The sequence below is a fragment of the Rutidosis leptorrhynchoides genome, chromosome 2 (genome assembly GCF_046630445.1).
Source record: "Rutidosis leptorrhynchoides isolate AG116_Rl617_1_P2 chromosome 2, CSIRO_AGI_Rlap_v1, whole genome shotgun sequence".
Classification (NCBI taxonomy): domain Eukaryota; kingdom Viridiplantae; phylum Streptophyta; class Magnoliopsida; order Asterales; family Asteraceae; genus Rutidosis; species Rutidosis leptorrhynchoides.
The window spans coordinates 32,951,069-32,966,152 of NC_092334.1; the positions used below are offsets into that span (position 1 = coordinate 32,951,069).

General features: G+C 34.7%; 1 protein-coding gene across 1 annotated transcript; it reads right to left on the reverse strand.

The window, feature by feature from the left end:
* Positions 1–13,652: 13,652 nt before the first annotated feature.
* On the reverse strand, positions 13,653–14,130 carry LOC139890699 (mitochondrial import receptor subunit TOM7-1-like). The gene has a single exon (XM_071873608.1). It carries the CDS (start codon positions 14,038–14,040, stop codon positions 13,825–13,827), a length of 216 nt encoding a protein of 71 aa, XP_071729709.1. The 5' UTR covers positions 14,041–14,130; the 3' UTR covers positions 13,653–13,824.
* Between the last annotated feature and the right edge of the window lie 954 nt (positions 14,131–15,084).

The following is a 15,084-nucleotide window of genomic DNA, read 5'->3' on the forward strand; positions in this document are numbered from 1 at the left end:
TGGATTTCATTACTAAATTGCCAAGGACTGCAAGTGGTTATGATACTATTTGGGTAATAGTTGATCGTCTCACCAAGTCAGCACACTTCCTGCCAATAAGAGAAGATGACAAGATGGAGAAGTTAGCACGACTGTATTTGAAGGAAGTCGTCTCCAGACATGGAATACCAATCTCTATTATCTCTGATAGGGATGGCAGATTTATTTCAAGATTCTGGCAGACATTACAGCATGCATTGGGAACTCGTCTAGACATGAGTACTGCCTATCATCCACAAACTGATGGGCAGAGTGAAAGGATGATACAAACGCTTGAAGACATGCTACGAGCTTGTGTTATTGATTTCGGAAACAGTTGGGATCGACATCTACCGTTAGCAGAATTTTCCTACAACAACAGCTACCATTCAAGCATTGAGATGGCGCCGTTTGAAGCACTTTATGGTAGAAAGTGCAGGTCTCCGATTTGTTGGAGTGAAGTGGGGGATAGACAGATTACGGGTCCGGAGATAATACAAGAAACTACCAAGAAAATCATCCAAATTCAACAAAGATTGAAAACGCCCAGAGTCGACAAAAGAGCTACGCGAACAGTAAAAGAAAAGATATAGAGTTCGAAATTGGAGAAATGGTCATGCTTAAGGTTTCACCTTGGAAAGGCGTTGTTCGATTTGGTAAACGGGGAAAACTAAATCCAAGGTACATTGGACCATTCAAGATTATAGATCGTGTCGGACCAGTAGCTTACCAACTGGAGCTACCTCAACAACTCGCGGCTGTACATAACACTTTCCACGTCTCAAATTTGAAGAAATGTTTTGCTAAAGAAGATCTCACTATTCCGTTGGACGAAATCCAAATCAATGAAAAACTTCAATTCGTTGAAGAACCCGTCGAAATAATGGATCGTGAGGTTAAGAGACTTAAACAAAACAAGATACCGATTGTTAAGGTTCGATGGAATGCTCGTAGAGGACCCGAGTTCACCTGGGAGCGTGAAGATCAGATGAAGAAGAAATACCCGCATTTATTTCCAGAAGATACGTCAACACCTCCAACTGCTTAAAATTTCGGGACGAAATTTATTTAACGGGTAGGTACTGTAGTGACCCGAACTTTTCCATGTTTATATATATATTAAATGAAATTGTTATTTACATGATTAAGTGTTTCCAACATGTTAAGCAATCAAACTTGTTAAGACTTGATTAATTGAAATAGGTTTCATATAGACAATTGACCACCCAAGTTGACTTGCTCAACCAATCCATACCGACGATCCATACCGACGATCACGTCAAAACTTCCCAGTTTGATAGGTATCAAATCAATTTCGAAATCTGCACCAGCTATGTTGATAATAGCTCCACGGCTAATATGGTCAACCTTTTCAAGTTTTCCATTGGCGACCTCGACAAGCATACTCTCTTTTAACGGGACTAATGACCAATTAATCTTATCGCAAAAATGTCTACATACATAACTTCTATCCGCACCAGTATCAAAAAAGACAGAAGCTAAAAGATTGTTGATTTTGAATATACCTGTCACCAAGTCGGGGTTTTCTCGGGTGTCCCTTGCATTAACGTTGAAAGCCCTAGCGCGCGGTGGTCCGCCATCTTTTCGATTGTTTGGTCACGCATTTCTGAAATGGCCTGTCTGCCCGCATTCGTAACACTTCCTTGGCCCTGTGGGGTTCGGCTTCCCATTCAAAGTGGTGACCTTGCAGTCTTTTCCAACATGCCCAGACCGTTGGCACTTCTCGCAGACAACATTGCAATACCCAGTGTGGTGTTTGTAACACCTCTTGCATTGAGGTAGGGTTCCCTTGTAGTTTGGGTTGGAGTTGGTGTTGTTGTTGGGGTTGAGGTTTCCACCGTTGTTGTTTCCTCTGAAACCCTCATGTCGTTTCGCCGGGTTCTGTTCATAGTTTCTTCCCCCTGTTGTTGTTGTTGTTGTTGTTGTTGTTGTTGTTGTTGTTGTTGTTGTTGTTGTGGTTATCCCATTTGCGCTTCTCACTAGTGTAGTGACCCGAACTTTTCCATGTTTATATATATATTAAATGAAATTGTTATTTACATGATTAAGTGTTTCCAACATGTTAAGCAATCAAACTTGTTAAGACTTGATTAATTGAAATAGGTTTCATATAGACAATTGACCACCCAAGTTGACCGGTGATTCACGAACGTTAAAACTTGTAAAAATTATACGATGACAAATATATGGTTATATATATAGTTAACATGATTTTATTATAAGTATGTATCTCATTAGGTATTTTAACAATGAGTTATATACATAAAAATGAGACTATTAATTTAAGAAACTCGAAAACGATATATATAACGATTATCGTTATAACAACGTCTTACTAGGTACATATGAATCATATTAAGATATTGATACACTTGATTAATTATGTTAAATGATAAGTAAATATATTATTAAGCGTATTAACAATGAAATACATATGTAAAAATAAGACTACTAACTTAATGATTTTGAAACGAGACATATATGTAACGATTATCGTTGTAACGACATTTAACTGTATATATATCATACTAAGATATATTATATATCATAATATCATGATAATATAATAATTTAACATCTCATTTGTTATAATAAACAATGGGTTAACAACATTCAACAAGATCGTTAACCTAAAGGTTTCAAAACAACATTTACATGTAACGACTAACGATGACTTAACGACTCAGTTAAAATGTATATACATGTAGTGTTTTAATATGTATTCATACACTTTTGAAAGACTTCAAGACACTTATCAAAATACTTCTACTTAACAAAAATGCTTACAATTACATCCTCGTTCAGTTTCATCAACAATTCTACTCGTATGCACCCGTATTCGTACTCGTACAATACACAGCTTTTAGATGTATGTACTATTGGTATATACACTCTAATGATCAGCTCTTAGCAGCCCATGTGAGTCACCAAACACATGTGGGAACCATCATTTGGCAACTAGCATGAAATATCTCATAAAATTACAAAAATATGAGTAATCATTCATGACTTATTTACACGAAAATAAAATTACATATCCTTTATATCTAATCCATACACCAACGACCAAAAACACCTACAAACACTTTCATTCTTCAATTTTCTTCATCTAATTGATCTATCTCAAGCTCTATCTTCAAGTTCCAAGTGTTCTTCATAAATTTCAAAAGTTCTAGTTTCATAAAATCAAGAATACTTCCAAGTTTTCTAAATCCATTCCAAGTAATCATCCAAGATCAAGAAACCTTTGTTACTTACAGTAGGTTATCTTTCTAATACAAGGTAATAATCATATTCAAACTTTAATTCAATTTCTATAACTATAACAATCTTATTTCGAGTGGAAATCTTACTTGAAATTGTTTTCGTGTCATGATTCTGCTTCAAGAACTTTCAAGCCATCCAAGGATCCTTTGAAGGTAGATCTATTTTTCTCATTTCCAGTAGGTTTATCCAAGGAACTTGAGGTAGTAATGATGTTCATAACATCATTCAATTCGTACATATAAAGCTATCTTATTCGAAGGTTTAAACTTGTAATCACTAGAACATAGTTTAGTTAATTCTAAACTTGTTCGCAAATAAAAGTTAATCCTTCTAACTTGACTTTTAAAATCAACTAAACACATGTTCTATATCTATATGATATGCTAACTTAATGATTTAAAACCTAGAAACACGAGAAACACCGTAAAACCGGATTTACGCCGTCGTAGTAACACCGCGGGCTGTTTTGGGTTAGTTAATTAAAAACTATGATAAACTTTAATTTAAAAGTTTTTATTCTGGGAAAATTATTTTTATTATGAACATGAAACTATATCCAAAAATTATGGTTAAACTCAAAGTGGAAGTATGTTTTCTAAAATGGTCATCTAGACGTCGTTCTTTCGACTGAAATGACTACCTTTACAAAAACGAGTTGTAACTTATTTTTTCCGACTATAAACCTATACTTTTTCTATTTATATTCATAAAATAGAGTTCAATATGAAACCATAGCAATTTGATTCACTCAAAACGGATTTAAAATGAAGAAGTTATGGGTAAAACAAGATTTGATAATTTTTCTCATTTTAGCTACGTGAAAATTGGTAAAAAATCTATTCCAACCATAACTTAATCAACTTGTATTGTATATTATGTAATCTTGAGATACCATAGACACGTATACAATGTTTCGACCTATCATGTCGACACATCTATATATATTTCGGAACAACCATAGACACTCTATATGTGAATGTTGGAGTTAGCTATACAGGGTTGAGGTTGATTCCAAAATATATATAGTTTGAGTTGTGATCAATACTGAGATACGTATACACTGGGTCGTGGATTGATTCAAGATAATATTTATCGATTTATTTCTGTACATCTAACTGTGGACAACTAGTTGTAGGTTACTAACGAGGACAGCTGACTTAATAAACTTAAAACATCAAAATATATTAAAAGTGTTGTAAATATATTTTGAACATACTTTGATATATATGTATATATTGTTATAGGTTCGTGAATCAACCAGTGGCCAAGTCTTACTTCCCGACGAAGTAAAAAATCTGTGAAAGTGAGTTATAGTCCCACTTTTAAAATCTAATATTTTTGGGATGAGAATACATGCAGGTTTTATAAATGATTTACAAAATAGACACAAGTACGTGAAACTACATTCTATGGTTGAATTATCGAAATCGAATATGCCCCTTTTTATTAAGTCTGGTAATCTAAGAATTAGGGAACAGACACCCTAATTGACGCGAATCCTAAAGATAGATCTATTGGGCCTAACAAACCCCATCCAAAGTACCGGATGCTTTAGTACTTCGAAATTTATATCATGTCCGAAGGAGGATCCCGGAATGATGGGGATATTCTTATATATGCATTTTGTTAATGTTGGTTACCAGGTGTTCACCATATGAATGATTTTTATCTCTATGTATGGGATGTGTATTGAAATATGAAATCTTGTGGTCTATTGTTACGATTTGATATCTATAGGTTAAACCTATAGCTAACCAACATTTTTGTTGACGTTTAAAGCATTTTTATTCTCAGGTGAATACTAAGAGCTTCCGCTGTTGCATACTAAAATAAGGACAAGATTTGGAGTCCATGTTTGTATGATATTGTGTAAAAACTGCATTCAAGAAACTGATTTCAATGTAACATATTTGTATTGTAAACCATTATGTAATGGTCGTGTGTAAACAGGATATTTTAGATTATCATTATTTGATAATCTACGTAAAGCTTTTTAAACCTTTATTTATGAAATAAAGGTTATGGTTTGTTTTAAAAATGAATGCAGTCTTTGAAAAACGTCTCATATAGAGGTCAAAACCTCACAACGAAACCAATTAATATGGAACGTTTTTAATCAATAAGAACGGGACATTTCAACTAGTACCCACTTCAGACTTAGTTTTCTTTGGTTCGTCGATGGTTATCTGATTCATTAAAGTATGCGCCATGCGCATTGCTTCGGGAACATTCGGTGGCTTGGACGAGGTGACGTTTCCCTTAATGCTCTTAGGGAGTCCCCAGAAGTATCTCTCCATTCGCTTGAATTCTGGGGTGACCATTGTCGGACACATCAGGGCTAGTTCCAAAAATCTCCTGTTGTAACTATCAAGGTCGTTCCCAACGGCCTTTAACTACATGAATTCCATTTCCATCTTTTGTATTTCGGTTCTCGGACAATACTCCTCAATCATGGCACATTTAAATTCTTCCCATGGCGTAGCATACGCCTCATCAATGCCTTGTGCCTGTGCCATTGTGTTCCACCACGTGAGCGCGCCGTCAGATAGCTTGCAAGAAGCAAATTTGATTTTGCTGTCCTCCGAACAGTTGCTAACTTGGAATACTGATTCAAGTTTCTCGAACCATCTGGTGAGACCAACCGGTCCCTCGGTTCCACTGAAGTTATGTGGTTTGCAGCTCTGGAATTCCTTGTAAGTACACCCATTTTGAACGGGTGGGATAACCGGTGGTGGTGGCGGTGGAGCTTGGAGGTTTCTTTCTGCTAGGGCTGCGGCTACACGTTCTTGGATCATCTCTTCAATTTGAGCAGCAGTAGGTGTGGATCGACCGTTAGCCATGATGTTCTATACAAACATTTTGACTCAAGTCAAATCCAGCATTCAATATATAATAATATAGTATATAACAACCAACATGTAAACAGCACAACACATGTTAATTAAGTAACACAAGTTGATACAAGTACCGCAAAACACCATACAGTAACGTAAATAGAACACTTGTGCAAAAAGTAACATCACAAAGTTTCCATTCATTAATAATAAGTTTCATACATCATGATAGATTTGTACAATACATAAGTGAAATAAGAAACTACAACTAGATTACATCATGAAATCTAATACAAAAGGTCCTACGGTGAAGGTGGGTGTAGGATGTCTAAAACCTGAGCCAACTGCTCCTCGAGCTCAGTAACCCGAGCTCGGAGGATCTCCACCTCCCTTGTCAATTCCTCGACAGTGGAAGTTGGTGGGGCAGGTGGTGCTGGTGGTGCTGGTGGGGCCGGTGGTGCGGGTGGTGCATACCGCACGAAATGGGGTGCAGATGTCCAGGCTCCAGAAATAGTCAGTACGTAACGGGGAACCTTACGTATCTGTGGGTCGGCAGGGTACGGCACAAGCCGTTTACGGGCAGTAACCCTCCGATGCCGACCAAAAGCGTCAGTGAAAGCACGACCTCCATTCACCCCTGGAATGACGGTGCCATCAGGACGGTACCGCTTCTTCGGCGGGGTGGAGGGTGCCTGTATAGGTACGTCATCAAGGTTCTCTTCGTTGGAGTCACTGCAGTCATCTGTAGAGGAGTCATCTGATGAAGAATCGGCGGATGAGGAGTCATCCGAATCATGTGGTGGTGGCACGGGTGGCTGAACTGGCAGTCCGAAGGCGGCCAACATCTCTCTGTGTCTGAATGGCGGAATCGGCACTAAACGTCCATTAGCAGTGCGTCGGCACGGCATGCGCATATGGTTACGGAATGGCCCTTCCCCGAACTCCGCAGGAATCACACCACCGATGCGGGGCTGTGGCTCCGAGGATCCGGGAGCAGACGGAGCTGGAATCTCTGTAGGGTCCACGTGTCCGTCAATAGTAGCCACTGGTGCAGGCGGCTGGCTGCTAGTCCCGGAAGATGAAGCGCCGGGGTCACTCGTGCGTATCGGGATCGGTGGATCGGCAACGGTGGTAGGTGGGGTAGCTGAAGAGTCTAAACTGCCCAAAACGATAGCAGGTGGAACATCCGACATCTGAACAAGGAAAAATAAATTTTCCATGTCAGTAAGTCATAAAGCAAGCACGTATTAGGCCAACAGTTTAAATCATGTATAACGGTAAATAGCATGGCAATAACAACAAGTATCATGCAATTGAAAGCAGATAATAGCATGCAGTAGTGAAATCATGTAATAGCATACGGCATATTGCAGTAACAGTAAGCAGCAGCATGCAGTAAGTTCAGCGGAAACAAGTAAACTAGCAAGTTGTAGATTAGTCCTATTAGTGAATCCTACTCGGGTAGGTCTTAGACTCACTAATGCAACCTAATTCCCTACAACCAATGCTCTGATACCAAATGTGATGCCCCGTACAAAATCATCGTGTACGAATCATCAACAACAGGATCATTACAAGGTTAAGTACTATATGCTGTAATAAAAGAAGTTGCATTCACGATAAAAAGGTGACGTCATAACCGACATCAAATGTTTTACACCAACAATATGCTTCTACGAATAGCAAGCATGAATAAATGTATGTGACCCTTAGGTCGTTACAAAACATAGTTCAAATGTATTAAAGTTTGAGTGCAGTTAAACAGTTCATGCGGTGATAACACTAGAGCAGCGGGTGTCTACGGCAAGACTAGCACGACAGTGGAAGCGAATAACCTTAAGCACCTGAGAAAAACATGCTTAAAAACGTCAACACAAAGGTTGGTGAGCTATAGTTTAAGTATAACAGTATGTAAGGTAGGCCACGAGATTTCAGTGCTACAAAGAGCGTTTCAAAACAGTATGATAAAGTATATGTTAACCGTGGGCACTTGGTAACTAACTTAACGTTTATACCCCCTGAAAGTACACTTGGCAAGTGCGTATGTATACGAAGTATTAAACACTCGTTAAATACTAGCGCTACTAGCCCGAGTGAGGATGTCAAACCCTATGGATCCATATCTAAGATTCGCGTTCACGGTTCAAAAACCAATGATTAAACGTTACCGAGCTAAAGGGAATGTTTATGCCGTTGTATAACCCACACATATATAAGTTTAAGTACTCGTGCCTAGTATGTAAAACATAAAATCCGGATGTATTCTCACTTCCCAAAATAAGTTAAAGTAAAAAGGGAATGCTATAACTCACAATGATAAGGTAGCGGTAAAGTCGAGTCGGGAAAAGTGTGCAAGTAATCGGTCCGAAAGTCCTCAACCTAAGTCAAATAGTACTAAGTCAGTAAATCGTCTGAATAGGTTTAAAAGTACGTAAATAAGGTCTTAAAGGTCATCATCAATCATCATCAAACAAAAGGCGTAAAGTAAGTTTCGTTTATGAAAGTAGTTTAAAACAAAGGCTGACTTCGATCAGTCACCACAGCCTCTACCCTTACTGAATTAAGGTGAGACCAGTGGTCATGGCTCCGTATATGAGTCCTTTAAGTGTGGTAAAATTTATAGAAGCAAACTCGTCTTCGTTTGACCGTGGCGACGGTCTAAGTGCGAGTAGGTCAGAAATTTCTGCACAACGTAAAAACAACATAGTGACGATCGGAGGGCCATAAATCCTAAACCGCAACTCGGATTAAGACGAGTCCTATATGAAAAATTATCTACTCGAATAGAGCTATTTGAAAATCATTATCACAACAGCCCAGGTCTACTGGTCTGTTACAGAAACCAGAAAACAGTAGGTAGAAGACAGAAAGCAGAAAAATAATGGGTTCCGGTGAGTTTGGTGCTTGATGTTCATCATGGTTCTCATCCTTGATGCCTATAGCTTCAAGTGTACAACTCATTGATGTGTTTACATCATCTTTACCATGATTTGACCATCATAACCCAAGTGTAAGTCTAAGACATGAAGCACAACTCACTTAAGAGTTGTATGAAGTTTGATGAACCAAAGTTACATCAAAGTCTTAGATCTAACACATACATGAACTTTAAAACTAATAATAAGTTACAAACTTGAAAGTGATCTTATGAAATCAAGATCTTAAGTTGTAGAACATAGTTCTTAATTTGATCTTGAAGATCCAAGACTCAAAAGTCTAGATCTAACATAAGTGTACAAAGTTATAATTAAAAAGTTTCATTTACATGTTCTTGAACTTTTAAAGTTACTTTTAGTTCAAGATTAATGAGATCAAAGTTAACTAGTAACATTTGACCAATCACAACCAACAAACAAGAAATTAAAGTGCATAAAATGAAGACATAAACTAAATAAACAAGTAATTTGTTCATGGTTGTTCATACTTTAAAGATTCAACCAAAGTTTGATCTTTAAGTAAAGTAAACATTAAGTTCACTTCATGTACTTCAAGTATGAGTTACAACACAAGAACTCTCTTTCTTAAAACAAGTATTGGAGATCATAAACTAGGAAGTTTATGTCTTGTATGTTCTTATTATGAACAAGATAATATGAAGAATGAAACTAAGTAGTTTGATTCTTGAAACTAAATAAGTAAGTAACAAACAATTACTAGTAATCAACACAAGTAACAAAAGATTGAATAAACAAAGAATGATGATGATTAATGGGTGATATGCTACGGTTTTACCAACAAAAGAAAAGAAGAAAAGTTGTTCAAACACTTACAAGAAAGAGAGAAAAGTGAGAGAGAATGGTTGAGAGAAAATGAGAGATAAGTGGGTGTTTTGAAAATGAGAGAAAATCAAGTGATGAAGTAATGAAAAAATGAAAGGCAAAAACCCTCCTTGGGCACCAATAGGCCACGGTTCAGCAGCCACAAGGGGGAGGGAGAAGGTTCAAAGGTTACTAGCATGTAAAGATGTTAAAAGGTGGTTAAAAGAGGTGGTTACATGGGGATTAAGAGCAAACTAGATTCCAATTGTACAAACTAACTAGTTCCTTTCACTAAATGATACTTACAAGTTCTTAGTGGGCTAACTAAGTCCATTAATAATGTAGGGTGGGCTTCTAAAGTCCAATAACACTAGTAAATGCCCAAGTTCAAATAAAAGCCCAAGTATGAATGTAATTAACAAGTTAATCCAATTAAAAGTCCAAGTAACTAACTAACAACTTTAGTTAATTAAAATGATTAATAAACTTAATCATGAATGCAAATAATATCTAAAAATATTATTCGCGAAAGTTTCGGGTGTCACAAAGACGTTTCGGGCAATTAAAGTCAAGTACGGGCAATCATGGTAACAAGTAAATGTAATTACATACATTCGTTTAATCACACGTATTAATAATAAATAATTATTAATAAATAAACGTTAAAAAAATCCAGGGTCGTTACAATATTATATTATATTATATTATATTATATTATAATGTTGGTAATAATTGTTATTGACTAATTGTCCACTTCGTACCGAAATGCCATTTCACTTTTATTTTTTTTATGTAACTTAAACTCTTATAAGCTCTCAGAAGCTCTTATAAGCTCTCATAAACTCTCATAAGTTTTCATAATAATCAAACGCACGTGCATATTTTGTGTTTTGTTTTATGAATAAATTTTGATGTGGTTTTTAATTTTCTCAGATTTTCTTTTAAATAATATTGTTAAGTGTTTATGTTTTGGGAGATGATCCTCACACAACACTTTTTAGCCCGTATAAACTTTTGTCTCATAAATTCACAATTATACACCAAAATTAATTTAAAGAGTTGAACTTATATTATTATTTTAAGTATAAGTAATGGTATAATAGTAAATTAAATATAGATGAATCAAAAAGTGATGTATGAGGATTATTTCCCTTAAGTTTTACAACCTATTTATAGTTTTGTTTATTAAAATATTGATTTTACATTTTTTTTTCTCTTTTTTATATCGTTATATTTTACTTTAGAACTTTTTTAATAGTATTGTTTTGACATTTTTTTTACATTCTTTGTTTGTTATGCCACATTTCTCTTTTATTTAAGAGATTATTTTTCTTATGGTAAATAATTGATCATATGTTAATTATATCATCATATCTAAAGCATATGATTTATAATTATTTTTTTAACCTTCATTTTTTTTGGAAAAGCAGATTTTATATCACGATATCGGGGCACAAAAAGGGGGCCCAAAACCCGTTTACACTAGATCGAAAACATACGGGAGCTAACTACTTTAAGTGTACCATGGAAACAAAACTATAAACATACAAACAAGAAATCGACCAAAAGCATGAAGCGATGAAAGTTATTTTAAGTATAAACCTTCATTTTTGGCTTTAAGTTATTTTAAGTATTTATTATTTTATTATTATGTTTAACAATTAATTTTAATTTAATTTATGAAAATTAATTTAATAAATGTAAAAAATATTATCCCAGTCGCAATGTGCCTCTTCTACTTGCTTTTCTCCCGTAGTAGCTTTACGTCCTCTGTTTCCTTTTGTATGGTGCTAAAGTGGATTCTCCCCTAAATCGGGCACAACTCAAAGATCGACGTGACATGAGTCAAAAGACAAGTCAAAAGACAAGGCTTCTAGTTCCAAGCGCTTGCCCTCATTCCTGGTAAGGTCCTCCAAAGAAAGGAACGGAAAGCCAGATTCATAATTTCTTTACCAGTTATTTCCAAATTGATTAATCGACATACATAACATAGTAACATGTGTGGTTTACTATAAAATTTAAAATGCGATTTTGCAAAATCGTGTAAGTAAATGCTAACAAATTTTGTTGTTTTAATGAATATCATTTCTAGCAGGAGAAATAAAATATTGATGTAGAGTAAGATTGAATAAAAAATAGTTTTAAAAAATCTATAATTTAACTATATAATTAAATATATAATTTGTCGTTCATATGTGCAGATGTATTTGTAAATATGTAAACATTTCATATAATTCATAATTGAACATGTAATTTGTGATTGTAACACTTGTTTGCCAATTGTAGAAACATTAAATAATATTTATATGTAATTTGTTAAATTTAACATTGTAATTAAAAAGTTATCGCAATTCTGTATCTTTTGTGGTCCTCGTTTGAACCTGCTTGCACTCGTATTATTTATATATAAGAAATTCTTAAAACATTTTAATGAAATATCAGTAATATATTAACTGTATTATAATTATGATAATAAAATAAATAGTATAGCTCATCTTTTGTCCATAAAAAACATGACTTTTACTCATCTATGGCTTTAAAACCGTTCCAAATTATAGAACCACCAAATATAATATAATCAATAATACCTGTTGATTTATAAATTTTGGGAGACATAAAAATAAATTAAAGTATATTCTTTATCTTGGTGCATCCTCTAGTTTAGTAAGATTTGTACAATAATTTCCCTCGTTTTTTTTTTAACGACGATATTAAGAACACTGGGGGCTAAGCCATCAATACAACCTTCAAAGAATTCAAATCCCAAGGTAAATATTTATCAAGATGTAACTCATTTGGAAAACTACTATAATAACCACTACTAGTCAATTAAAAAATTGCTCTGATATCCATCCATCCATCCATCCATCCATCCATATCAATGTTCATCCCAAACCCAAATCATTCATAAAAACAGGAATCCTAACTTACAAGTAGAGCAGAATTTATGAATCCTATATATATACCACATTCTTATGATATAATAAACGCATATTGAAGACAATCATAAATCTTCATAAGTTTACAGAAAAAGGATTCACATGCAGCATTTATCTGCATATGATCTTATCAAAAATGTTAATGATCCTTTATAACGTCACACCAAGCCACATTTCCACACAAGTGACCATCCATACAATCTATTTCCAACATTCATATGAATAGAGAGTAACATCCAATATGTTCACATAATCACATCACTCGTAGATCGTAACATGTTCACATAAGTTTATCATGTACCGCATCCAAAACTTGCGTGCAATACAATCATGCCGAATGTGGGTTCAAACCATGAAAAGCATCACTAAAGGATATTAGCACTTCGTCTAAGGTCTAAACACTTATATTCCGTTATGATGCTATTAAGAACATCTACCTCTTTTACTCTGAAATTACAATGAACGATATATGATCTAAACCCAAAGAACCGAATGTAAATGATATCCTTTTAAAATACATGTTTCAACCAGGGACACATGTCTTGACTTGTATTTAACTGCAAATGGTATCCTAAATACAAGTTTAAACTTGCATATTTAGATACATTTAACATAATAATTTGACACCTAACAAAAACAAACATTTTCATATTTTAACACACCAGGAGCACAAACACATCAAACATAACAATTTCCTACACTTTTATAAAACAAAAAGATAATAACTTTTTGGCATATAACATAACAACAATAACTAACTCTGCTTGTATTCAAAAGTAGCTCATAAAAATTATAATCAACTTAAAGCTTGTATGTATTACAAAAGCTCGTGAATTTTATTAATTCATAACACAAACAGTTTACAAAACGATTGAAACACATAGAAAGATGCAAAAACACACATCCCCAAATTCACAAAACACAAACCCTAGATTCAAATTAACCAGTTAAACGATTAAAGTCGACAAATACAAAAGTTATTACCAATCACATAGGGCTAAGAAGCTGAGAAATAGATGGTTTGGGTTCTGAATTCATGCCGATGATGATGATTAATGGAATGAATCCATAATGAGTGATGACTTTAGCTTTCTTCATACCCCATGTGCTCCATTCTTTCAATATCTTTGATGCTGAATTCTCATCGTCTTTTGATCTTTTTGTTGATTTCCCTTTTGTTTTCAAACTCAAATTCGATGACATGATGATTTCGCTTCTTGTTTTGATCGACCAATTGATAGATTTCTCGTATTTTCGCTTGATGTGTGCGTGTGTTTGAGCCCTAATATTGTCGCGCACTCGCGTCTACAAAGAAGGCCCAATGAATTTTAGGTTACCAAGCAGAGGCCTACTAAAATTTGGTTCATGAAATGTCGGCCCACTTGAACGTGTTTTTTACATTTCATTTCTCAACTAGATTTATGAGTCCGTGCGTTGTACGACAGCTCAAATAATAATATTTCAAAAATGTTAGTATTAATACTGATTATCTCCATGATATAATTACAATAAAGATAAAGAAACCTTCATTATTGATATTATTTGTATTAAAAGTTGTGTATTGAAAATATTAGTAGTAGGGGAGGTCCGGAGGGGGAGCAAGGTAATCAACCGCTCAGGCCCATGATTTTTAGGGGCCCAACTTTTTTTTATATGTACAGACACAATTAGAGATTTGAGAAACATGAGAAGTATAAAAACATAATTGAAGCAGCGAATACGAAACACAATAGACCCAAAAACAATAATCAAAAGCCCTATAAAAAAAGAAATCAAAGTTCACTAGCACTCTAACAAGGCTTAGAGTGCTTTTAAAAAAAAAAATTATATTAATACTTAGGGCCTAAGGGCCTTTTTTCCCATCTTGTTTTATGCCTCTAAATTATCCGGACCGGCCCTGATTAGTAGCGTAAACGCTAATAATAAATACAATTACAATGCAAATATCAATTATTTATTGTCATTGACCTCAAGTTTCCTGAATTTGTTCCGTTATACTGAAAAAAATGAATAGATTTTGAATAGAACAACTAATGTTAATGAGATAGAGAAAAAGTTAAAAAGTTAATCACAAACATGCAAACATTAAAAGTGTAAAAGGAAGATAGCCAAAATCAAGATTTAGTTCTTGATATATATGTTATACTTTCAAAAGAAGCATTTGTTTCATTTTCGTGCAACATGTTGATAATGGTCATATAATAAGTGTAAAAATAATCGTACAAAATTAATTGAGTTTATCAAATA